The sequence below is a fragment of the Neurospora crassa genome, linkage group V, assembly GCF_000182925.2.
Source record: "Neurospora crassa OR74A linkage group V, whole genome shotgun sequence".
NCBI lineage: Eukaryota > Fungi > Ascomycota > Sordariomycetes > Sordariales > Sordariaceae > Neurospora > Neurospora crassa.
Window position 1 is genome coordinate 5,310,746 of NC_026505.1, and position 22,195 is coordinate 5,332,940.

Genomic DNA, 22,195 nt, shown 5'->3' on the forward strand with positions numbered 1-22,195 from the left:
ATATACCCGAACGTCTGTTAAGATCAGACCGAGATCAGAAAGATGCAGGGCGCAGATACTGGTCTGCAAGCACGAAGCCAATGTGCAGCGGGGTGGTGCTTGATGTAGAAGCGACGAACTGTCGCGAGATGGGCAGAGCCCCAAATTGCGCCGATGTTGTTGTTGTTGTTGTTGAGATCGGCAAAGTAGGTCGAGTTGGGTTGGGTTGAAGGAGGAGGGATGAGGAAAACTCGATGGGGGGAAGGCGATAAATTTATGGGGCAGAGTGCGCACTCGCAGCTTTGGTCTGGCAGGCTCACAGCTCTGAGCTCGAGGTCAGAGGACTCACAGTTTTCCTATTGTAGAGGGCGACTTGGGATGGAGGTGAATGGTATCAATACGTGACCCCTTATTGAGCAAACAGCTGTGGGAGTCCAGGTTTCCACTCTGAGCAATTCACGGCCCAACTGCCCGGCTACCTGGTCAACCGACAATAGCATACCCAGGCCAAGAATGATGGGTTCCTGCCGGCCGGCTTCATTGTAGGAACAACAGCGTATGTGAAGTGTATTGTGGTAATAACCGACCGGTGAAGGGGGAACGTGCTCGAGGTCGCTTATTGAAAACACCGCCAAGGAAACAAATCATCGTTTGCCAGTCACTCACTCGAGGTCTGGCATTGGCTCGCTCGAATCATCTGGACTTCCGTCCCATATCCTCTTCCGCCCACGTCGACAGAGGCATGCAAGCAGCTTTCACATCATGCAGGAAAATATGGGCCACGGTCGCAGAGGAGAGAGGCCAACATGTGTCGAGACGCAAACAGGAGCAAAGCCACCGAGACAAAGCAATCGGCAAGACGAGATGAACCTTCACCACGTACGTTCGATTGTTAACCCCGAAGGGCTGAGGGGCCATGGTGTAATTTGTCCCCTCGTACGTCATGCCCGCGTGGTCAACTGACGCGCCGGTAGTAAACTGGGCTCTCTCAATGTGGCGGGGCACATTGAATCCAGCAGAAGGCCGGAAAGTGAAGTCGGAAGTGGAAGGACTAGTCTGGAGTTAGCAGCTGCTTTCGGGCAAAATCAAGATGGCAAGCAACTTACTGGTAAGCGTGTTGGGCGCCCGATGCGCCCGCTGTGCGAATTTCAGGATTCCCATGGTAGTCGGATTGCCCCGACTGGGGCGTAGTCGTTGAATTTACGACGTTGCGGATGCTCATGTTGAAGTTCTGCCGGTTGTCCATCTTGTATCACTCTAATACTTGGAGCATGAAGGTAGGTAGATAGACACCGTCGACGCTGCCGTTGCGAGTCGTTATCGGGATCAATAGTTGACTGAGAATGATGCAGTAGCATGTATGGGTACGGGCTAGCGATACCAGACTATGTTCTTGATGTCTATATCAACAAGGTTGATGAAGGGCTTTGGAAAGATATTGTCTTTTTCGGGAGAGCGGCCCAGCTTCCCTTGCCCTGGAGGCAAAATGAAGGTTGGGATGGAGATAAGGATGAACGAGAAGAGAGGAGAGATGAGACGGAGCGCTCATCTAAGTAATTGAAGAAATCAGGGCATGCGTAAGGCCATCATGTTCCCTTTGAACGGACGGGAACTCTAAGCAAGGAGGAAACGCAAAGATAAATCAGAAAATGCAGAGAAGAAGGCAGTTGGATCAGAAAAGGCACACTCGATCACCCTCAGGCATGCCAAGGGCCGAAAGTATGCGTACATTCGCTCTACGACTGCCGTAATTGTGTATCTGTTACAATGCTGCCGTAAGGAAGGAGAGTTTAGGGTAGATTACCCAGCATTCGACGACGAGAAAGTGGTATCGCTGCGAATACTGTGTGTAAAATACGCACGTCTCTGCTTAGGATTTGGGGGTCTGGAGATTAATATTATCCTGCTTGCATGTACCAGACACCCCCACTCGCGGACATGACGCAAGACCCATTCATGTCCGATTCCTTCCTCGAGAAGTAGAAGACGCCCGCAGTAAGACGAGGTCTTTTGGTTTCGATGTTCCCAGTTGATGAGCAATGACGCCTAAGCCCTGCTATCCTTGTGACGACGAAGAGCCTTCAAGTTTTGATAACATTCGGGGACCTTTATACCGGATGCTTCATCCCGTCTGCTGAAAAATGAGCACCAAAATCGGAGTTAGAATGTTTGCATGACGAGATGTGCGTGCTGTCCCTTCGCTGTTGACGGAATGACCCTGGCTTAACTGCCCAAGATGCAAACTTGAGTAGGTACCGAGTAGGCTCACGAAACGGCAACCGGGCGCACCGCAAAAGTCCACAAGGCCAATAGTTAAACCGCCAGACCAGTTAGATGAACACTCGAGGACCACTCCACAAGACTCGACAAGAAGAAAAAGGGAAAGAATGAGAGAAAATCTAGCCGAGGTACCTTCGCCAGTGATACCATTTAATCTGTCATCATCAGACTTACACAAGGCGAATTGCCCGGTTCAGCCTCGAGTGGTGTCGTCGAGGCGAAACTGGATGTTCGAAACGGGCAGACTTACACCAAGCAGCAGACCAATCAGCGTTCAGTTAGCAGGAGATAAGTGGGTCTACGCTCAGGGTCCTCAACGTCAGTTGTGCGCGTTAACAGAAATATACCTGACGATGCGCACAAATCTGTTAGGGACCCGTCTCTCGATCACCCTGGCTCGAAATCCGTTGAACAGGCGAAACCTTGCGCCTGAGGGGGTTTATAGCATTCGATGAACCGGGTAACTTCTAAAAGCCATCCCTTTAGAGGAGTACGAAGCTTGCTTTCTTTCGTTATCTTTATCGTCATGGTCGTGAACGTCAACCGACTTTGGGGGGTATGGAATGAAACCTTGACAGACGTCTTACCCACGCTGTGTAACGCCAAACATTTCTTTTTCTTGGATCTCCAACATCAACATGAGCATGACAGGTATAATTGGGGACTGCAGACTATGCTTTTATTTACCAGCACTCCCGTCCTGGGTATTTTGGCTGCCCTCCTTTTTCTCTTTCCTCCCCGTTACTACCACCAGACTCGACACCTTTTCGTCGTCCTAGTCCAACACTTTGTTCTGAAACCCGGTGCATATGCTGGCATCCGAACCTTTAGCCAACTCGTGCTTTGTGTACAATTCTTATTGCCTCAGATCTTGTTTTCTGGGAACGGAGTTTCGACCATGTAATGCGTTCAATCTCAGATCGAAAACAGTTGAAAATAGAGACCGCGAAAGAATAGGCCACAGCACAAGATAGGTGGTGCCGGTAATGCCCATGTCCGTTCAGTTGTCCAGCGTCCTCGTTCACAACATCTGCCACTGTAAATGTATCGGACGGCAACGGCGCTATTTGAGTACCATGCGATGCTTTATCACTCAAGGCCGAGTCGGCTCTCAATGGCTTCTGCGATGGTGTCGACGGATGCCATAGCTCCTGTAATTTCACAACGTTAGCTACGTTCACACGCCGTGTACGTTTCGATGCAGGCAGATGGAATGACGCCCAGATACTTATTTCTATGAATGAGAATGCGTTGGAACTTACCATCTATAGACCAGGAAGTTAGCACAATGACAAGTCAACATGGTGGATTTCAACCAGCCAAGAAGAGATCAAGAGGGAAAAGAATCGGAGCATTGCTTACCTCCTGTATCACCACATGCAAGAGTCCTGGTAGAACCTATGTTAGCAATGCGATCGATAGTTTAAAGCTTTTGGAGGGCATCGTTGTGATTCGGCGTACTTTGCAATCGGCTGTGGTGGTTCCCAATGGTCAGCATCAGATTTTATAGTCAGCAGAACGAGGGCAACCATACCATGATAACCTGGAACCAACCGTTAGCCACAGCAACACCCGCAGTGTCGCCCTCACTTGGCTCAGGATCCCTGACTCCCCATTCTTCTTGCAGCACTCGAATCTGCTTCGCGGTGATGGGATGCCTCCACATGGCCTGGCAACATATGAAGTGTTAATTTTCCGACGGTGGCATTCCCCAGTTTGGACTGGGTCAGTGTCAAGAACGTGAGATACGCACAGAGTTCATTGCCGGTGCAACCATAATGACCTTCTTCTTGTTGTCGATACTCGAATCTGTATCCCATGCTCTTATCACGGACGTCAGAAGATTATCGCTCATTCCGTTGACGATTTTGGCAAGCGTGTTGGCGCTGAGGGCTGTTTGGAACATTAGGTAGCTAAGTCAGCACAGAGGGAACACATTACGTTGGAAATTTGAACCGTAGAGGAATGAAGAACCCACGCGCAACAACAAGAATATCTGCCCATCTTCGTAGCTCAATGTGGAGAATACTCGCTCCACGCTGCCATGGCTCAGGGCCCCATTCATCGGCATCATCGTAAATAGCCTCCACATGGGGGTAGTCCAACAGAGAGGAGTAGACGGGCTGTTCTTTACTTTGGCCGCCGAGAAAGTGTTTGGCAAAGTGTGTGAGAATAATGCGAATGCGAATCTTGTCGCCGTGCCTGGCCAAAGCCTTGACGATTTCAGGGACTATGGGGCGAGGCCATGGTCAGTCAATTACCCAAGTAGTGCCATATTGGTATGACGACTTGCTCTTGATGGTGGCTACGGAGCCGGAAGCACTGGATTCCTTGCTGTTAGCAGTTGTACGGCTTCGGTAGAGCTTCAGAGGTACCGGTGTTACATACGCCAGGAGGATGTTCTTGATCTCCGGTTGCGCAAGTTCCGCAGCGAGGGTGGCTGATGAAGCGAGTTCTGCGGCCAAGAACTGGCGATCATGAATGTTGTCAATTGCTTGAAGCATCTTGGCAATCTGTAAGATCCTTGGTTGTGAGATATTCTGAATGTGTGTTGATTGGGCTGTCAAGACGGAGTGTTCTGTTCACTTGATATTAGAACAGGTGACCTACAACCACGGCAGCGGCGCCTGAAGGGCAAAGGTGAAATTATGGGATACTGATTTATAATCCTCAATCTTCATGCTGACTTGTCAAAGACATTGGCCAGATGCAGAGAACGAGGGCCACTGCATAGGATTACGACACTCACCAGAAACCACCAAAACCAGATATTATGGCCGGATTAATGGGACGGACCAACTCTCAAGATTGATGAATCGTGAAAACAGACTGGAACGCGCTAGCCAAAACGTTTGAAACCCGCCTAACGGCTTGAGATTGAGAGATGCTTTTGGCGCTTGGGAGAAAATTTGAAGTGACCAGGCTGAACAAGGCTGGAGAAGGGAGGAAATGAGTTGAGTTGAGGGGTCCGAGGGGTAGAGGTATCGAAGAAGGGAAGCAAGAGCGGGAGGACAAGAGTGCCTGCCAAAAGGTCCTACGTCATGACCCTAACCCTGGCTTCCTGTCCAACTTGAAAGACTGACCTTGGAGCAGAGAGAGCTTCCAGAACCAAAATCAGTTTTGGCAATGGAATCAGATGTTAGGGTCAATGGATCAGCTAATTTTGGTAATGACTCAGAGATTTCATGAACAGCTTCAGAGAGCATAATGAAAGGGAAGCTCTCGCCATCGATCACGATTGTCGTCTGCTGTTGGTCTGCCGTTTGCTCCCCCGCCCCACATTTCCAGTAAGTCAAGGGTTGAAAAGTGCTGAAAACAGCCAATGAACAGCGGCATCCATTCACCTTATAGCACAATTAGCCAATCAGACGCGTCTTTGTGGGTGGACTGATCTCCATCGCGTCACAGCTTCTAAACTTCTGTGAAGCTCTCTGTAACTCTGTGACTCTTGTAACTCTTGCTTTGGATCTTCCTTCCAACTTCCATTTCACCAAATCGAGATTCCCAATCTCAGGATCGAGACATTGTCACACACACCAAACATCAATTATCCCAAACACACAAACCAATTCATCCCAATGTCAACACCCACCCCCGCCGCAAGCGGCACCGCGACCCCGATCGTCGAGCTAAACGCCGAGGAAGCTGCGCTATCCCTCAAGGTCTCCCTCGCCGATCTGTCCGCCCACGCCGCCGCCCAGTACGCGCAAAAGAACTACGATGAGGCCGCTGAGCTGTACGCACAAGCCGCCGAGATGCAGGCCGAGATGAACGGCGAGATGAACCCCGACAACGCCGAGATCCTCTTCCTCTACGGCCGCGCCCTGTTCAAGGTCGGCCAGAGCAAGAGCGACGTTCTTGGTGGCCGCGCGCCCGAGCCCAAACCCGAGAAGAAGGCGGCCAAGTCCAAGAAGCAAAAGAAGGCCGCCACAGAAGAGAAAGAAGCGGGTTCATCATCCTTGATCAAGGACGCGGTAGAGCAGGCGACTAAGGGCGCGCAAGCTTCCATCGCCGAGGCGGCCAGGGAGGTTGCCCACAAGGATGAGCCCAATCCGGAGAAGAAGCCCCTCTTCCACTTTGAGGGCGACGAGAACTTTGACGACTCGGATAAGGAGGAGGAGGACGACGACGAAGATGCCGAGGAGGGCGAGGAAGAAGACGAAGACGACGATGATCTCGCCGTGGCGTTCCAGGTCCTCGACCTTGCGCGTGTCCTCTTTGAGAAGAAGCTCGCGACACTAGAAGCCGAGCAAAAGACCCAAGAAGAAGGCAAGGGCAAGGAGAAGGAAAGCGACGAGGCTGCCACCACTACTGAGGCGTCGCCTCTGATCAAGCACATCAAGGAGCGCTTAGGCGATCTGCATGACCTCTTGGCCGAGATCTCGCTCGAGAACGAGAGGTAAGCATTTTGTCTCCCTCCTTGTCACCTCAAAACATAACCCAGGTACTAACCAACAATCCCTTTTCCCCCCTCCTCCCACAGATACCCAGCAGCCATAACCGATTCCCGCGCCTCCCTCAAATACAAACAACAGCTCTACACCCAAGACTCTGAAATCATTGCCGAAGCACACTTCAAGCTCTCCCTCGCTCTCGAATTCGCCTCCGTCACCAAGTCTTCCGACGACGACTCCGCCGTCCCCTCAGAAAAAGCCAGCGCGGGTGGTGCAGGCGTGGTAGACCAAGCCCTCCGCGACGAAGCCGCCGCCGAGCTCGAAGCCGCCATCGCCTCCACCAAGCTCAAGCTGCAGAACAAAGAAGTAGAGCTGGCCAGCACGCACAACCCCGAGGACAACGACGCGACGCGCCGGCAGATTGCCGACGTGAAGGAGGTGATTTCGGATATGGAGCAGAGGCTGGTGGATCTGAGGAAGCCGCCTATTGATATCAATGAGGCGTTGGGAATCGCTGCGCCTGTCTCTGGAACTAAGGGCGAGAGTTCGTTGAAGGTCGCTGAGGAGGTCAAGGAGAAGGCGAATGACTTGACGGGGTTGGTCAAGAAGAAGAGAAAGGCTGAGAGTGAGGCTGCGCCGGCCGAGGAGGGTGCTCCAGAGGCCAAGAAGGTGAAGGAAGAGTGAATGAGTCAAGATGGGTCAGAGGGTGTTGTTCTAGGTACGAGTAATTGTATGGCCATGGAATTGCATGGACTTTGGGAAAATTGGGCAAATGGAGTTCATGTAGGAGTTCAGTCACTCAGTCAGGATCAGGCTTGTAATGTTCACTTCTTTCTTCTCTTTTCAAACGCGCGCGCTTCTTGAAGCATCAAATAATCATACTCATCCTCCGTCATCTCACTCTCCCTCCGCCGGTGAATAACAGGCGAACCGCTATGGCACTCGGAAAACGCTCTGCCTATTTTTTCTGGGATCGACAACGTCGATATCGAACACTTTTCTCCAAACTAAACCATGTGTCAGAAGACAACAGTTCTTGTGGCGCGCCCCCAAGATACAAGGTATCACCAACACCTATTCCCCACCAGGACAAAGGGGAGTTACATGTGCGTAATTTAGGGTATCATGGACCATTTGTTGACCAAAGCCTTGTATGTAAGTGGATTCCACTTGCGCAGTTCACGAAGTACATCCGCCACAGGGTACATCATATTGTTAGACAATGGACCTGGAAATCAAACAAGAAACCATCATCAACGTGGCACATGTCAATAAATGTCCAGCTTGATAAAGACAGAAAGAAAGGGAGGATGAGAATGAACTTTTCGAAAGAATTTACTTTTGCCGTCCGTACCTAGGTAGCTATGCATTCTGTTTGGGGTACTATCTTCTCTAGCTAGCTAGCTAACTAGGAAACCGAAACAAATCCCTGATCTGATGTACCTAGTTTGTGCCTACCAGTGAGTGTCTCGTAGGTAGGTAGATAGATAGACATTTCTCGCATGATTGAAGGTACGTAGGTATAATCGAGAAGTTGGTTTAAAGACACATTTTTAAACACAAACGTGGCCTAGCCAGAAGGCAGAATATAAATTAACCCACCTTCAAAACTGAGGATAGCTTCATCAACGTCAGAACCTCCCAAAAGGCACACATGATAAACGTGGGTTGTTTTTTTGTATTAGTTTCTTAGACTGTACGATGGTAATACGAAAAAAGACAAGTAAACATTCTTGTAGTATTGTACAACTGGAATTTCATGACGTAAAAAAAAAAGCCTGTGAATGGGAAAGACTAAAAAAAACCACCATGACTTATTTGTGACTTTATAGGTGAGCAATGAACCAAAACAACCAAAGAATAACACAAGAATAAAGCGGTAATTGATTATAAAACTCCAACGCCATTTCGATCCGTCAGCCACTATCTCCCCCCCCATCCATCCATCCTTCCTTCCTTCCTTCCTTTCGTCCATCGTCCCTAAGCTCATTTGTATCCGTCAAATCCACCGAGCAACTCCCCCCCCCCCATCGCTGTTACTCATGGGGAATGGATATAGGCTGGCCACGCCGGCTGTCTCGTATTGAATGTTGTTGTTCGGTGGCTGTCAGGGTTGTTCTCTTATTGATCTCTTGTACCATGCTGGTGGCTTGGGGGGTGTGGTTGCTCAAGACAAGGAGCTGAAGGCCTCCTTTCGTCCGCTTGTTTCTGTGAGGGATATCCCGATCGATGATGAAGCGCGCGCTTTATCATCGCCCATTCTACGCAAAAGCCTTTTAACCCCGAGCATAAGGATGGAAGCCCCTGGATCCACCTCTTCCACCACCGCGATAGTTTGCACCAGGTTTGCCAGCGTTCTTGGGACCCGTAGGGGCGTTAGGAGGAGGTGCGCTGGCCGGGTCGACCGGTCCGCCGGGCGAATGCGAGCCTTGATGGCCGCCCTGCTGATGACCACCGCCGCTGCCGTGGTGATGGCCGCGACCCTTATGGAAACCGCCACGTCCTCCACCACCACCGCCACCGCCCATGCCGCCGCCCATACCCATACCCATGCCGCCCATGCCAGGACCGAAACCGGGACCGCCCATCATCGGTTGGGGGACGTCATCGTACATGCCCTCCCAGCTGGTGGCGCCCATGTTGTAGCCCGCTCCAGCACCGGGCATTCCACCGCCGTAGTTGCCACCAGCGGGATCGTTGCGAGGACCGCGATTACCGCCGCCGGGGCCGCGCTGCTGGCCATCGAAACCCTGCTGTCCGTCGAAGCCGCCGAATCCCCCCTTAGGACCACCGGCACCTCCATCAGCACCACCGGCTCCGGGACCGCCAGCGCCGCCCATCATTTGCTGCATCATCGCCGGGTTCATGCCCATGGCGGCAGCCATCGCCTGGGGGTTCTGCGCGTTAGGCCCCTGACCCGCGCCGACACTACCAGCGCGGCCACCGCTGCCTTGCTGTCCTGCACCCGCCTGAGCCGCGGCATGGGCTTGCTGAGCGGCCATCATCTGTTGTTGCATTTGTTGCATCTGCTGCATCTGCATCATTTGGACCATGGGGTTCTGCATGCCCCTGTTCATGGCCATCTGTTGCTGCATCATCTGGAAGGCCTGCTGCATCCGCTGGAGATACTGGGCCATGAGTTGGGGGGTCATACCGGCAGTGCCGGCGCCGCCCATGCCGCCCATGACATTCATACCGCCTTGACCGGAGCCATCATCCATGCCACCACCTTGCTGACCGCTGCGGCGCTGGCCGAACTTGCCGCCGCCGCGTCTCGCAGCTTCCTCAGCCTCCTCGCGCAGGTTGCCGCGGGGTTGGGCTTTCTTGACTTCGATAGGCTTACCATGGATCTCAAGGTTGGCAGAGAGACACGCCTCGACGCCAGCTTCGGACTCAAAGGTGACGAAGCCGAAACCACGGGGACGGCCAGTGTCCTTATCCATCATGAGGGTGGCATCGACGACACGGCCGAATTGGGCAAAGTACTCGCGGAACTCGTGGTCCGTGGTCTCCTGAGAAACGCCACCAACAAAGATCTTGGAAGTCTTCTCTTGCTCATCGCGGGGAATGGCGCGCTTCGGGTCGATCTATAAGGAGAATGAGTTAGTGGCCACTTATTTGACGGGTTAGACGAGCTATGGCGGGCAAACGTACGATCTTGCCGTCAAGGTAGTGTTCCTTGACCATAACAATGTTCACTGTTTTTGGGTCCTTGAAGGTAAGAAATCCGAAGCCACGCGAGCGACCGGTGGCGCCATCTCTCATAACGGTGCATTCTACAACCTCGCCGAACTGCGAGAAGTAATCTCTCAGGGATTCTAAAAAGTCACAAGACCGGTATCAGTACAACTGTCACGAATACCATATGGTACATATGGTGCCCCTTGAGGGCAACAATTACCATGAGGAGAGGACAGGGAAAATGGCAAGGCTTACGGTCTGTAGTCTCCCAGTTCAGGCCACCAATGAACATCTTCCTATAAGACACAAGCGCACGCGCAAGACGTTAGTCAACATCATCTTTTGAGCAATCTATGATACCTGGACATGAACAAGTAAGCGTAACATGAGGGCAGTGAAGAATGTGTGGGCTCGATGAGATGAAATGCGGATGTGAGAAAGACATTGCGAGTGATCAAGCAAACAGCCCCAGCCGCCTAGCCCTTTAGACACCCAAATCCTGAGCGAATCCGCATATGGCTACACGCGAACCCAAGAGCTACCAATCAGTGTGATGCGGAAGCATGTTTGTAGCCGTTGTTTGGAGAGGCGCGTGCATATAGCGTGAACTGGGGAAGCAAGCCCATTTGCCCAGCCGTTGCGCCAGGACTTGAGCAGCCTCAGGTAATGTCTATCCCAGACCTCTAGTTCGACCACATGGACCGTCTACCGTCATGATCCTTGACATAGCATGGGCTCCACCATCAATATCCGAAGAACTACCCTTCATCTTGTTTATACTGGGCCTGGTGTTTTGACTGTGGGTGTGGCAATGGATGTGATTCTCCCGTTGGCTTCGCAGGTTGGCGGAGCCCACCGACCGAGGACCGTATGATGGTTGTCATTTGGCGAATGAGAAGTTGGAAGCCGCCTCCGCGATGTTCTCAAGGGTGACGAGACGACTGCTGTCCTAATGTGCCGAATGCTGACTTGACTTGACGGAAATGGGCCAGGGTGGGGGGATGCTACGGCAGTTCCCAGAGTGAACAGAAGATGCAGCAGCGCAGCAATGTTCCACTTTCCAAGTGGTCTCTGGGTGTGCCGGAATCTTTCTTCGAATTTTTTTGCTGTCTCGAGCTCTTTGCTACCGTCAAGCTAGGTACTGTCTGTATCTGTTCTGGGTGCTGCCCTTCTCGCTGCTAATCTTGCTCTGGCTGCAGGCTCATCGACCGTCCTGGCAAAAGGAAGCCGGTTCCCTCACGCCCTATTAAGATTACCTCCGCAAGGCCATCCACCATTCTTGTAGTACAGACAGGAGCGTACTCCGGGATCAATCTGACGTCGAAGCTTGATCCATGGCGTGACCCTGGACAAGTCCACGGCTTCCAGCCTCTTTTCTCCCGATTTTTATGTTCACGTCCATAGCGGAGAGCGATCCCTTCCTGCCTTTGATCACTTGCAGTCTTGTAGCCCCTGGTGCATCCATACGGTATGGTTCACCCATACGCGCCAGAGTAACTCAGAGTGTCTGATACCAAGACTCTACTGTGCTCATCAGGTCCTTGCGCCGCCCAATCCTTCCATTCCCTACCAGCCAACCGAGCAGTTCTGGGACGCCACGTCCTGAGCGGGTCTCGAGTAGGTGTTCATCTCTTCATGTGGGAGAGCCTGGGCGGGGCTGCAGCTGCGTCGGGGCGAAATCGAGGATACAGAGAGGGGTTGTACGGGGGTTGGGGGATGTTACGAGCATATACGTGTGTCACGAATAGCATCAAGGGGATGTGACTTACCCATCTTCTTTGGCATTGGGGCCCTTGTGTTGGGCCTGGGTCGGTGGGGGAGCATGATATTGCGATTGAGACTGGCTGTTGTTGTTGTTGTTGTTGTTGTTTTGGTTGTTGTTTTGGTTGTTGTTGTCGTCCTCATGGCGAGCGACCGTGGTGGACGGGCCGCTTCCGAGATTGAAGTCGATATCGTCTTCGTCTTCGTCTTCTTCCTCATCGTTGCCGTATTGTCCGTTGCCTCCATTGTAGTAGCCTTGCTGACTGTAGTCGTTGGATCCTCCGTAGTTGTCAGCAGCCGACTGCTGGACGGCGGCAGCTTGTTGCTGCTGCTCTTGCTGTTGCTGCTGTTGCTGCTGTTGTTGAGAAGGCTGCTCAGTAGCTGAAGTCTGAGCTGTAGTGGGGGCGGAAGCTGGTGCAGCGGCTGGCTTTGAGGCAGCGGGAGCGTCGTCGTCGTTGTACCTAGTTCGCAAGAGTGTCAGATCATGTTCAGATTGGGTGGTTACGCGAGTACTCAAAATAACATACAGGTCGTCGAAGAGGTCATCCTCGTAATTCTCTGCTTCGGCCATTTTGGCGGTTGTTGTGTGTTTGAATACCGGGTATCGAAGATGGAAAAGAGATGAGAGTTGAGGTTGATTCAGACTGGTATTTGTGTGGAACGCTGAGATGGCGTAGGGCGGGGAAGGATTGCTGGAAGTAGACCAGGCCGAACAAGGTCAGAAAGAATACACAACTTAAGATGGTCTAGTCGTCGAGAAGCAGCGAGACGCGAATGGATCGTAGTGGTCGAGTTGTCTCGTCGCAAGAAGAGATGCGGCGGATGGACCTCGGAGCAGCTCAAGTAGAGCCCGAGGTGGGTGGAAGTCGAGTCCGTCAGGTGCTTGTACAGTTTCCTCCCTCAGATCAAAAGACCCGAATTTGGGCACGGATTGGGTGTACAAGTGAACTAATGAAGTCGTCGGTTGTGGTTGTGATTGCTGCTGTCGAGGATGACTTGACTTGGGTAGAAAAGTGAAGGTGGAAAGTGTGGAAGAGTGGACGTCGTTTGCTTTTCAAGTGAAGAAACCGGACCTGGAACTCCATCAGTCTGCCTGCCTCAGTCCCCTCGCCGCTGCCCTGCAGTCCCATTCAGTTTGGCGCCGAGTGTTAAGGTTCGGTCGGGTGTGGACCCCGATTCAAGGCACCGGCACCGCGAGTTGGGGCGCTTCCGGCAACCAAGACTTGGGGTCGGGTACTAACAAAAAGACGTTACCTACCTTAGGTACTACCTCTACATGACTCCTCTACGGCACTTCCCTTGCCCACCTAGGTGGCAGTCGCGTGTCTAGAGGTAGGTACCTATGGTAGGTCTGCAAGGGCCAATTACCTCTAGGCGCGTAGGCGGTGAGAAACAGCCTATACAACGAGGCCTGTGTACCTGCGGGGAAGGGGGTGCCAGTCCAGCGCACCTTATCACACCCTCTGAGGTGGGCTGCCCATGCGCTGTAGTGGTTCAAGTTGTGAGCGACATCGGCTGCCCGTCTGAGGCTGGCGAACAGCTGGCGAGCTGTGACAGGCGGACGGTGTCCAACTGAAGTCAATCACTGCTGGAACAGGAAGGCAAAGACACCGAGATGAGATGACCTGAATGATGGGCAAGATGCCCTGGACGTGCCCGGTTGCCAAAAGCCATGTGTTTGTTAGTGGCCCCGAGCCTGGCAACCGCTGTGTACCCAGGAAACGAGCCGATGGGCTTAACACGACCACGCCATCAATGAATTGAAGGGAACAGGAACGGCCACTTCCATTGTCTGCCTGTCTAGCTCCATGGACATTCCCTCCGTCCCTTTCAACGAACGACATTGTTGACCATGGTGTGATGCCATTGCGCTGGTAAACCAAGGCGAAATCACCAGTCCTGTTTGTATACTACCCACTCACATAATGTTTTCTTCTTCTTCGAGCTCGGGCAAGAAAGCGTCTCCCCAGGTACGTGTTAGTGCTTCATTTCCTCACTCCAATGATGCTAACAGGCCATGATGTCGCTACGCCAGCAGGAGATGGTGCAAGTTGGTATGTCCTGCCTGATGACTACAACCCCCCCCTCTTTCGTTGTTTGTTGTATAACCAGTTGCTGATCCCATGTCCCGTCATGGCTTCAGACAGGTCCGAGTATGTCCCAAGTCCTATTCCTAAACTCAAAGACGGAAACACTGACATGACTCGGACAATGCGACAGCTCTGGCTCCCCTTTTTGGAGAGCGCCCCAGAAGGATGCCCCGCTAAAGAAGACGACCACTCGCGACTCGGGCAAGGTCGTTGGCGCTGCCTATTCCCATGCCGACATGCTCAAGTTTGATTCATTGTGCGTTGGTGCCGGCGTTACTGTTTGGATGTCTCTCTGGGAAACGACGGCGTCTTTGCTGACTATGGCGCTCTTGGACTAGAAATCTGTCGAACGCCGGATCGCGACCACGAACCCCTCCTCCCTCGTCCTCTGCCCTCGGCCGAACCACTTCCAATAGTACAGCCTCGCCCCATATCAAAGGGGTGACATCACCTCCTTTCCAAAACTACATGAATTTCATAACGAGCACCAACGAAGACTGGGCGGCCGACGACGCAGACGATGTATACGCCTACGAAGACGATGGTGACGATGACTTTGGGCTTCCCAGTCTGTCCAGCATGAAGAGGAGGTCGCGTCGGATCGCAGCGCAGACTGAACAAGGAACCAGCCGAGGAACTGCGACAAACACACTCACAGACGCAACCGGACGTCGCTACTCGGACAGCGCCGACATAGCCATCGAGCGACCAGCATCTACCTACCCAATGCCCAAGAAGACCGAAGGCAAGATCCTCCGACCACAGTACAGAGACATACTCCGCGATCCCGCAAACGCCCTACACCTAATCAACCATCCTTCCGTACCACCTAATGCTTCCCAGAAGGAAATCGATGCTGTCAACTCGAGGATAACCAGGATCAACAAATTCAAAAAGATTCTTCAAGCATCAACCATCCCTCTAAACGACCTTCGAGCCCTAGCTTGGTCTGGCGTACCAGAAGAAGTCCGCGCCATGACGTGGCAGCTCCTGCTAAGCTACCTCCCCACCAGCAGTGAAAGGAGGGTGGCCACACTAGAGCGCAAACGAAAAGAATACCTGGACGGCGTACGACAAGCCTTTGAACGAGCAGGTGGCGCTCCACCACCATCCACCGGGAAGGGAGGCGGAGGCAACCGCGGCCTAGACGAAGCCATCTGGCACCAGATCAGCATCGACGTTCCTCGAACGAACCCACACATTGAGCTCTACGGCTACGAAGCAACACAGCGCTCTTTGGAGCGTATCCTCTACGTATGGGCGGTCCGACACCCAGCGAGCGGCTACGTACAGGGCATCAACGATCTGGTGACGCCCTTCTGGCAAGTCTTTCTAGGCACATACATCACAGACCCAGACATAGAGAGCGGCATGGACCCGGGCCAGCTGCCTAGGGCGGTGCTGGACGCCGTCGAGGCCGACACGTTCTGGTGCCTGACGAAGCTGCTGGACGGCATACAGGACCACTACATTGTTGCGCAACCGGGCATTCAGAGGCAGGTAGCGGCGCTGAGGGACCTGACACAGAGGATCGACGCCGGGCTGGCGAAGCACTTGGAGGAGGAGAACGTCGAGTTTATTCAATTCAGCTTCAGGTGGATGAATTGTCTGTTGATGAGGGAGATTAGTGTCAAGAACACGATCAGGATGTGGGATACTTACATGGTTCGTTTCTTTTTCCCTCCCCCTCCTCTCCTCTTTACCCCCTCCTTCTCTCCCTTCAGTGCTCCCCAGCTAGCTAGCTAACGCCCAAAACCCAAAAAAACACAGGCCGAAGAACAAGGCTTCTCAGAATTCCACCTCTACGTCTGCGCTGCCTTCCTCGTCAAATGGTCCGACAAGCTCGTCAAGATGGACTTCCAAGAGATCATGATGTTTCTGCAATCCTTGCCGACGCGCGAGTGGACAGAGAAGGACATTGAGCTCTTGCTCAGCGAGGCCTACATCTGGCAGAGCTTGTTCAAGGGGTCCTCGGCGCATCTGAAAGGACAGCCGAGTAGTAGGGCGAACTCGTTGAACTTTCAGCTTTGAGCCCGAGCCGAGCCCCTTGAGTTTTAGTTATCAGTGAAGGAGAAAGAAAGAAAGTTCTTCGATTCGAAGTAAGTGGGTGGGTGGGTGCATTGACCGCCACGCCAAAGACAAGACAACAGCTGTCCTGGGGACACGCTCTTTCAAGTCCGGCTAATTGAGCCGGTTCCTTATGTTGTGACCACCCCCATATAAAAAGTTGACGAAGAAAAAATCACAATAATTCACCGAAGAGGAGGATGATGCAAGCAGCATATGTGGCTGCATGAGATGGGATGAGATGGGATGGATGATACAAAGGTCAAAGAGGAAGCAAAACAGAGATACCAATTGGCTAGTAAAGAGAGAGAGAAAGAGGGAGAGAGAAACGTAAAGCAGGTACGAAAACAAGAGTACATAAGCTTCTAGAGTAAAGAATCACTTGTAGTAATATACATAATACCACGTTCTTGGAAAGAACAAAAATCGTCAGCTCATGATAGAGGGTTTTCAGTCTTCACAATGGTTGGGCAACTCGGTCAACAACCGTCATACACAACATTCACCCATCTTCGTGTCACGGAGAAAATTACTAAAACCAGCGGGAAACGAAGTTCAAATAAGCTATCTGAATAAGTAGGTAGGTACCCATGATACGTTTCCAGATTCCCAGTGTAAGTATATGTGAATAGCTATGACCGTTCACACCTACTCCTCTTGCGTTACCCTCTCTCTATCTGATAATTTCCAACGCTGTTTCTTTCTTTTTCTCTTGCCTTTCTTTTTTTTTGATTTTCTTGTTTTTCCTTTCTTGTCCATGTTGAGACTCCTCCCATCTCTCTTTTCTGTTTGAAAACTATCTCTACCCCATCTCTGGTCATAAAATAATGAGTGACTTTGGTTAGGAAGTCCAGAGGGACGAATATCAACTAACTATCAAACGCAGTGCTCACTGGATTTGTCCAGGCTTATCAACCGACAACTTCTCTTTTAAGGAGGGTATGGGATTGAGTGAGCCTGGACGAGTGAGCCTGGACGAGTGAGTCCCAGTGAAGCACGCTTGAAAACGAAGTGAAAAAAGACTAACTCAGGCTGGCTGGTGGTACGTGAAAGCTTAAGACTGGATGGAGTGAGCGTATCGGTGTAAACCAACCACTCTCTGCGTTGATTGACTTGCAGGCTTTGCCGTTTCATTCGGTCATCATTCTACCACGAAAGAAGATATCCAACTCTCCACCTGCCCGGAAGCAACAGATCGAGTGGTGACTTCTTCCTGGGTAGATCGCATTTGACCAGGCGCTTCCGCAACCATGCAAATTCGACCGCCAGCTAACCCAACGTTTTTCCCCCAATACCAAGTGTGGGTCGACCTCATCCGGCTCCGTACATCCGAACGATGACAAAACCCTCCTTGGATACCCGTCCGTTGCTTGAGTCCGTATGCACGTCTGATTTGATGTGCAACCTTAGACGAAGGTGTGTGAAGATGCCTTGTTCCCGTATGCTTGGGGTTCAGCTTGCACGAGACTATTGCGCAGAGGGTATGTAGGCTGATCATCCACACCTTGAAGAAGCCTATGTGAAGGATTGGCTTTCAGAGAGCAGCAACAACTCCTTGCAGCTTCAGTTGGGCGAATCCAAGCTGGAGAAGGGTAAGTTGTCTTCTGCCCGCCAGCCCGAAGGCTATCGGTAGCGTGTCAACAGAATAAGTCTGTCGTGCTCACCAAGTGACACATAATAGGTCCATATGCTATACCGCCGTTTAGGTTCAAGAGAACTATAAGCATTGTGTCGTGCGCTTCCACGAGAGGAAGAGGGAGACCAACAACGCCTAGGATCTAATGGCTCAATCGAAACCTGTCCCGATCTGACTGGCAAAAGCAGTGCTGACGCTCTTCTCGTCGTCATCGTAACGGCGGTATCCGTTGCCGACTCCCATACGACCATTGCTTTCGACATACTGCTTAAGGCGATCGCTCTGGCTGTAAGAAGTAGGGCGGGCTGATCCGATGGCCTCGCTAAGGCCAGCACCGAGACTCGCGCCGCCCTGTCCGATACCCTTGCCGCCGATGACACTGGAAGTGGCATCAGTGAACTCGCTGTTGGCGACGCTCTCGCCTGCGATGCTCTCTGTCGCACGACCACGGCCCTTGGCGCCTGGGCGTCCGTTGGGACCAGCACACGGCAAACCAGCCCACGCCTCAGGGTGGAAGTTCGAGAACATGGCAGGGTAACCAGAGCTCAAAGCAGCACCTCCCAGGGCGGAGCTGTGGATGGAGGAGACATCATCCGGGATGTACGAGACCATAGAACCAGTCTCATAATCCCTGACGGAGCCGGCAGTCAAGGGAGCAGCGAACCGGCCATTAGAGGGACCGCTGGCAACATGTTGAGTGTGGCTGCGTTGCGGCCGGTAGGCCTGGCGAGGTCTGCCAAACTGCAAGAGGGAAGGCTGGAGGTTTGTGAGGGGACCTTCGACGAGACACTTCTTGTCTTTGAAGTGGACGAGAAGGTGGTGCCAGAGCTCATGCTTGCAGAGAACCTTGGGGTTACCAATAATCACCAGACCGTACTTGGCACGGGTGAGGGCGACATTGAGACGACGGGGATCCGAAAGGAAACCGATGCCTTGGTTCTCGTTGGAGCGAACGCAGGACAGCACAATGAAATCCTTCTCTCGACCCTGGAAGGCATCAACGGAAGCGACTTCAACTTCCCTGTAGGATTCCTTCTTGAACGTGCCAGTGTTCTGCATGGTATTGACAATGTAGCTGCGCTGACCCTCGTACGGCGTAATGACACCGATGTCAGCAGGCTTGACACCAGCCTTGAAGAAGCGTGTGACAATCTTCTCGACATTGGCAGCCTCAGTCCGGTTGAGGTACGATGTGCCCGAGGCCGATATTTCCTCGTTGCCCAAGTTGGACCAGAACATCATGGGAGTCTCAGGGACCGGCCAGGGAAAATCAACATCCTTGCGAAGTCTCTCGGCGGCAGTGACGCCGTTTTGCAACGATCCTTCGTAAAACATATTGGAGGGGAACTCAGAGAGGCAAGGATGCATACGATACTGGACCTTCAAGCGAATGGGGGTAAACTGAAGCTTGACCAACCTCTCGAAGAGCGACTGGTTAAGGCCAGCCTTGGCGGCCTTCTTGTTCATAATGACAGGGCCAAGCTGCTTGTGGTCACCAACCAGGACAACCTGCTTACATCCAAGGACCAGTGGAATCATGCACTCGGGTTCGGCAGACTGTGTAGACTCGTCGATGAGCACATTGCGGAACTTCATCTTGGAAAGTCGCGGATCTCCGGCACCAACACAGGTGCAGCACACTACATCAGCGTTTTGCAGGATCTCACGCTCGGCCTGGCGCGTCAGCTGCTTGAACCTCTTTTCATCCTGAGAAGACAGCTCGCCGGTCTCGGTCTTGAGCTTGACGAGACCATCAAGTTCCTTGTTGGTAGTATTCATGCGAACTTGCTCGTGGAGAGCCAGGAAACTGACGGAGGACTCGACATCCTCACGGGACTTGGCGGTCAAGCGAACGACCTTCAGGCCGGTTCTGTGGATCCTCTCACAGAGCTGGTCCACAGCAACGTTGGATGGGGCGCAAACAAGAACTTGGCTGTTGCTCATCTTGGCAAGATGGTAGATGATGGTGGCCGAAGTGACGGTCTTGCCAGTTCCCGGAGGACCCTGGATAAGGCTCAGAGGGTTGGACAAGACCTGCTTGATGGCGGCAATTTGGCTGGCATTGAGCTCAGGGAGACCGGGAACGTGGAACTTCTTGGGCATCGTAATCTTTGTCGGGGCAACCTGGACTTCGTGTCCCAGCAGCTTGTGGAAGATGTAACCAGAAACACTCATCTCGTCGACGGCAAAGGTCTTCATGGCCAGCTGCATGCGGTCATAGGAAGTCGCTTTCCACACATAGTCGGCCGAGAAATTGTGTGTGCATTCCGTGGGGACAGACTTGTCATTGGCTGACTTGCGAAGTTCCACCTCAACCTCGTCGGACTGGTTGTTGGGAATCTTGATAACATATCCAACACCCTCCCAAGGCGGGCGCAGCTCTCCCTTGTACTTGAGACGCATCTCATCGCCAACGGCCAGCTTAACGTCACCGGACTCGATCTTGGGAAGGATGAAGCTGGCGACGTGTTTACTATTGAGACCCAGATGCCAGCGGACTTGAAGGCCATCCTCAGACTGGGCCTCCTTCAGCTTTTTGTCGTAGTCGGATTCCATCTTGACGAGAGGGCCGAAGATGTTCTGATAATGATAAGGGTCGTCGTACTTGAGCAAGACCGGGTGAGGATCATCATCGACTCCGGCAGTCTTTTCGAGGTCGGCAACAGTCGCGTTCGGTGCCTCCTTCCACATTTCCTCGAGCTTGGCAATCATGGGCGGCGTGAGATGGCGAGCACGAAGCTGCTCAGCATCCGTGGGAGGGGTGACGAGCCAGTTGAGGAAAGCCCTGTCTTCGATCAAGGGTTGCCACCTGGATATATCCCAGCTCATATCCTTGGTCGACGTACTAGCACCACACGGCTGGCGGCAGAGGAGGACCACAACCGTGTCTGACTTGGCAGGGATGAAACCGAGGATGAAGACATTCTTGGTGCCGCAGTTGTAACATTCGAGGACGGTATCGCCGAGGGAGGACTCGGGGTGAAGTTGAACTTCCTTGTGACGGGCGCGAACAAGGTGGTTGACGATATGGGACGAGAAGGCGCTTCCTTTGGCGCTGCAGAACCACTTGTTACAGGTAAGGCACTTGACGACGCTAGAGGGCGAGTGGATGCCACAGTAGGCACAGGCGTGGGGAGGCAGTTCCTTCTCCTCCACGGGGGCATCCAGCTTGAGGCTCTTCATGCCGTCGACTGGAACGCTGGCCAAACTCTCGTCATCATCGTCATCAAGGACCTCGGTCTCGTTGTCGTCGTCATCGTGGCGGCGTCTACCATTGCCGCGGGGACCACGTCCACCGTAGACACCGTAGAGGAGGTTCTCATCGGGATCGATATTGGACAGTTCGTCGGAGCCACCGGCCTTGATGGCAGCAGCAGAGTCGGAAACCAAGTGGTTTCCAAGGTGTGTGAAGGACACCTCCATGTTGGCCATGATGGCGAGTGGGTTGACGGAGGTAAACTCTGGAGCACCAGCAGCTGGTCAGTAAGTGTCTGGGAGGGAAATTCGCAACAGTAACGTAGGGTCAGGCAGGTATCGTTGGGGAACGAGATAAGTAAGGTACTGTTGGTATACGCCGCGGTCCAGCCTGTAGCTGTTGAGCGGGCTGTTGGGGAGGGATGTGTATTTCAGTGTTTACATGAACATGACACGCAAACAAGCGGCGTACCTTGAAGAGTTCACACCCGGAAGTTTTGTCGAAAGGTAAAAGGTGTGGCTGTCGTATTGCGGGTTGTCGCAATGCGGGACTATGGAAAGATGTAGATTATGGGCTTGGACGTCGTCTAAAAGGTCACATCATCGCATAACGGATTGGATCGGCGAGCGGGCTGTGTTGCGCGCGGGGGCTTTCGAAACGACGACACTGCCAGAACGTCGAGGTGCTGATGCAGAGTGAGACCACTGATCGGCTCGCTTAAGGTTGTTCTTGGTGTTGTGAAGCAAATGGTTTGGTTGCCGCCGTTCAAGGTCACGGTTGTTGTTTGCTTGGGGGAATTTTGCCGGTGGCCGACTTCCGTTCAGTTTGTGTTGGCGGACGGGTCACGGTTGCGGTTCAGGTTGGAGGTTCGTCGTTCCCTTGTTTGATATCCGACGGCCTTCTATCAGCAGCCTCCAGTTCTGGGCTCAGCTGTTTGAGAAGCACGGGCAGTCATAGCGCCTGAAACTGCCCTGTATTCTAGAAAGCGGGCAGCAAGTAGGTAGGTAGGTACTGGGAAACCGGCACAAGCTGCAGCGAAGGGAGCCAGGGTACCTAAGGTGGCGTTGAACCGGGCGACCCAGGCGCGATCTCTTTCCCGGCAGGCGCAAAT

At 52.7% G+C, this 22,195-nt stretch overlaps 6 protein-coding genes across 6 annotated transcripts; 2 read left to right on the forward strand and 4 right to left on the reverse strand.

The window, feature by feature from the left end:
* Positions 1-637: 637 nt before the first annotated feature.
* On the reverse strand, positions 638-1,201 carry NCU17029 (hypothetical protein; the record flags this gene model as incomplete). Its single annotated transcript, XM_011396546.1, has 3 exons — positions 638-731; positions 863-1,030; positions 1,086-1,201. The coding sequence occupies 3 exons, from the start codon at positions 1,199-1,201 to the stop codon at positions 638-640; spliced, it is 378 nt and encodes a 125-aa protein (XP_011394848.1).
* A 1,693-nt stretch (positions 1,202-2,894) lies between these two features.
* NCU04237 (phosphopantothenoylcysteine decarboxylase) lies at positions 2,895-5,295 on the reverse strand. The gene is made up of 9 exons (XM_956135.3): positions 5,009-5,295; positions 4,648-4,837; positions 4,553-4,581; positions 4,238-4,489; positions 4,013-4,152; positions 3,794-3,928; positions 3,721-3,731; positions 3,622-3,647; positions 2,895-3,410 (listed from the first exon to the last, which is right to left on the reverse strand). Exons 2-9 carry the CDS (start codon positions 4,761-4,763, stop codon positions 3,349-3,351), a joined length of 771 nt encoding a protein of 256 aa, XP_961228.3. The 5' UTR covers positions 4,764-4,837; positions 5,009-5,295; the 3' UTR covers positions 2,895-3,348.
* A 409-nt stretch (positions 5,296-5,704) lies between these two features.
* On the forward strand, positions 5,705-7,700 carry NCU04238 (histone H1-binding protein). The gene is made up of 2 exons (XM_956136.3): positions 5,705-6,658; positions 6,743-7,700. The coding sequence occupies exons 1-2, from the start codon at positions 5,838-5,840 to the stop codon at positions 7,335-7,337; spliced, it is 1,416 nt and encodes a 471-aa protein (XP_961229.1). The 5' UTR covers positions 5,705-5,837; the 3' UTR covers positions 7,338-7,700.
* Positions 7,701-8,317: 617 nt separating this feature from the next.
* On the reverse strand, positions 8,318-13,281 carry NCU17030 (heterogeneous nuclear ribonucleoprotein HRP1). Its single transcript, XM_011396547.1, has 5 exons — positions 12,623-13,281; positions 12,104-12,556; positions 10,590-10,630; positions 10,308-10,471; positions 8,318-10,240 (listed from the first exon to the last, which is right to left on the reverse strand). Exons 1-5 carry the CDS (start codon positions 12,664-12,666, stop codon positions 8,930-8,932), a joined length of 2,013 nt encoding a protein of 670 aa, XP_011394849.1. The 5' UTR covers positions 12,667-13,281; the 3' UTR covers positions 8,318-8,929.
* A 459-nt stretch (positions 13,282-13,740) lies between these two features.
* Positions 13,741-16,661, forward strand: NCU04241 (TBC1 domain family member 22A). The gene is made up of 6 exons (XM_956139.3): positions 13,741-14,065; positions 14,131-14,149; positions 14,239-14,248; positions 14,316-14,441; positions 14,524-15,850; positions 15,956-16,661. The coding sequence occupies exons 1-6, from the start codon at positions 14,021-14,023 to the stop codon at positions 16,214-16,216; spliced, it is 1,788 nt and encodes a 595-aa protein (XP_961232.3). The 5' UTR covers positions 13,741-14,020; the 3' UTR covers positions 16,217-16,661.
* Positions 16,662-16,791: 130 nt separating this feature from the next.
* On the reverse strand, positions 16,792-22,075 carry prd-6 (period-6). The gene is made up of 2 exons (XM_956140.2): positions 21,556-22,075; positions 16,792-21,349 (listed from the first exon to the last, which is right to left on the reverse strand). The coding sequence occupies exon 2, from the start codon at positions 21,318-21,320 to the stop codon at positions 18,039-18,041; it is 3,282 nt and encodes a 1,093-aa protein (XP_961233.1). The 5' UTR covers positions 21,321-21,349; positions 21,556-22,075; the 3' UTR covers positions 16,792-18,038.
* Positions 22,076-22,195: the final 120 nt, after the last annotated feature.

Excerpts from the sequence above, each read along its gene's own strand:
- NCU04238 (XM_956136.3), top strand. The coding sequence starts at position 5,838 with ATGTCAACACCCACCCCCGCCGCAAGCGGCACCGCGACCCCGATCGTC. Across the intron at positions 6,659-6,742 it reads ATCTCGCTCGAGAACGAGAG|ATACCCAGCAGCCATAACCG; the intron begins GTAAGCATTTTG and ends CTCCTCCCACAG.
- NCU04241 (XM_956139.3), top strand. The coding sequence starts at position 14,021 with ATGTTTTCTTCTTCTTCGAGCTCGGGCAAGAAAGCGTCTCCCCAG. Across the intron at positions 14,442-14,523 it reads ATGCTCAAGTTTGATTCATT|AAATCTGTCGAACGCCGGAT; the intron begins GTGCGTTGGTGC and ends CTCTTGGACTAG. Across the intron at positions 15,851-15,955 it reads GGATGTGGGATACTTACATG|GCCGAAGAACAAGGCTTCTC; the intron begins GTTCGTTTCTTT and ends AAAAAAACACAG.
- prd-6 (XM_956140.2), bottom strand. The coding sequence starts at position 21,320 with ATGGCCAACATGGAGGTGTCCTTCACACACCTTGGAAACCACTTGGTT.
- NCU17030 (XM_011396547.1), bottom strand. The coding sequence starts at position 12,666 with ATGGCCGAAGCAGAGAATTACGAGGATGACCTCTTCGACGACCT. Across the intron at positions 10,631-12,103 it reads CCCAATGCCAAAGAAGATGG|GAAGATGTTCATTGGTGGCC; the intron begins GTAAGTCACATC and ends TGTGTCTTATAG. Across the intron at positions 10,241-10,307 it reads ACTACCTTGACGGCAAGATC|ATCGACCCGAAGCGCGCCAT; the intron begins GTACGTTTGCCC and ends TTCTCCTTATAG.
- NCU04237 (XM_956135.3), bottom strand. The coding sequence starts at position 4,763 with ATGCTTCAAGCAATTGACAACATTCATGATCGCCAGTTCTTGGCCGCA. Across the intron at positions 4,582-4,647 it reads ATCAAGAACATCCTCCTGGC|TGCTTCCGGCTCCGTAGCCA; the intron begins GTATGTAACACC and ends CAAGGAATCCAG. Across the intron at positions 3,411-3,621 it reads TGCATGTGGTGATACAGGAG|GAGCTATGGCATCCGTCGAC; the intron begins GTAAGCAATGCT and ends GTGAAATTACAG.